Here is a 1,699-nt window from a genome sequence, read left to right on the forward strand (position 1 = left end):
CAACAAAGCCCACATGGAAGAAGCATACCAGCCTGTGTGATCAAGAGGTATCGATGGGATCAGGTATCGGGCATTAAAGAACAACAACAACAAAAAATCATATTGTGAATGAGGGGGAGTGCAGAGTGGAGACCCAAAGCCCATCTGTAGGCAACCTGACATCCCCTTATAGAGGGTTCGTGGGAAGGAGACGAGTTAGTTAGGGTGCAGCATAGCAATGATGAAACATACAACTTTCCTCTAGTTCTTTAATGCTTCCTCCCCCCACTATCAGTATCCCAGTTCTACCTAAAAATCCAGCTAGATCAGAGGATGCACACTGGTACAGATAAGAGCTGGAAACAGGAAATCCAGGACAGATGATCCCTTCATTACCAGTGGTGAGAGTGGTGATAATGGGAAGGTGGGATAGAAAGGGGAAACTGATGGCAAGGATCTACATATAACCCCCTCCCTGGGGAACAGACAACAGAAAAGTGGGTGAAGGGAGACATCGAACAGTGTAAGACATGAAAAATAATAATTATAAATTATCAAGGGTTCATGAGGGAGGGGAGGGTAAGGGAGGGAGGGAAAAAATGAGCAGATACCAAGGGCTCAAGTAGAAAAAATGTTTTGAGAATGATGATAGCAAAAAATGTACAAATGAGCTTGACACATTGCATGGATGCATGGATTGTGATGAGTTGTACGAGCCCTCAATAAAATGATTTTTTAATGATAAAAAATTAAATAAAAAACAATATTTAATTGCATAATGGCTATAGATTAGGAGCCAGGTTTGCAGTATGTAAAATATGTTAATTGTGTATATTCCATAGCTACATTGCATTTAGGATTCATACAAAGTGACTTTTAATTTTGCAAATGTATGCTAAGCTGAAACAAAAAGGTAATGAAATTACATATTTACTCTGTAAGTTATTCTATTGTGTTTTTTAAAGATTATTTAAAAATAAAGCTGGTCCTTACTCATTACATTGATTACATCATCCACTACTTGATTATGATTCTTAAGTTTGAAAAACCTCTCAGCTGTATATATGATTTCATCCCTTGATTGTCTTTTTTATATACAATTTAAACCAGGGATGCTGTTATACAGTATATTTCTGGATGCTTCTCCATTTTAGGCTGTTGAAAGATATAAGAACGCCCTAAGCCAAAATCTAACTTTCAAAATTAGTGGCATGTATAAATTTGACCTTCTTCTTGGTCTTCTCTTTCAGAGGGAAATGATAAAGATTTCACTTTGAATGACTTTGGCTTCATGATCTTCCACTCACCATATTGCAAACTGGTTCAGAAATCTCTAGCTCGGATGCTGTTGAATGACTTTCTGAATGACCAGAACAGAGATAAAAATAGTGTCTATAGTGGCCTAGAAGCCTTTGGGTAAGAGGATCTGTTGTACTTTTTGGTTTGGTTTGTTTTTGATATCTGTGAAATTATTTGTATAGATTTCAGAGATTTATTCGTGTGAAAGGCTCTTAGAGGTCATCTAGTCTAACTCCTTTATCTCCTCCATAAAGAAACTGAGCTCCAGAAAGGCGCGGCCTCCTGGCACTACTTCTCCAGTCACTTTTACACAGATCAACTTTTCTACTTACTCCTTCCAGCTCTATTCCCACTGCCAGCATGATTATGTATATATATGACTTTATACGTGGCCATAGTTACTAAAACATCTTCTCCACGC

The 1,699-nt window shown here is 37.8% G+C and overlaps 1 protein-coding gene across 1 annotated transcript in view; it reads left to right on the forward strand.

Annotated features, from left to right (window-relative positions):
* The window catches only part of HMGCS1 (3-hydroxy-3-methylglutaryl-CoA synthase 1), a gene marked incomplete at its 5' end in the record, with an annotated part of 11,087 nt that overhangs the window by 2,520 nt on the left and 6,868 nt on the right, over window positions 1-1,699 (forward strand). The window contains one exon of the mRNA XM_004703633.3: window positions 1,230-1,395. Coding sequence (XP_004703690.2) covers window positions 1,230-1,395 — 166 coding nt within the window. The remainder of the gene's footprint in view (window positions 1-1,229; window positions 1,396-1,699) is intronic.

This window comes from Echinops telfairi, unplaced genomic scaffold, assembly GCF_000313985.2.
Source record: "Echinops telfairi isolate 266 unplaced genomic scaffold, ASM31398v2 ScPeMD7_7469;HRSCAF=8507_1, whole genome shotgun sequence".
NCBI lineage: Eukaryota > Metazoa > Chordata > Mammalia > Afrosoricida > Tenrecidae > Echinops > Echinops telfairi.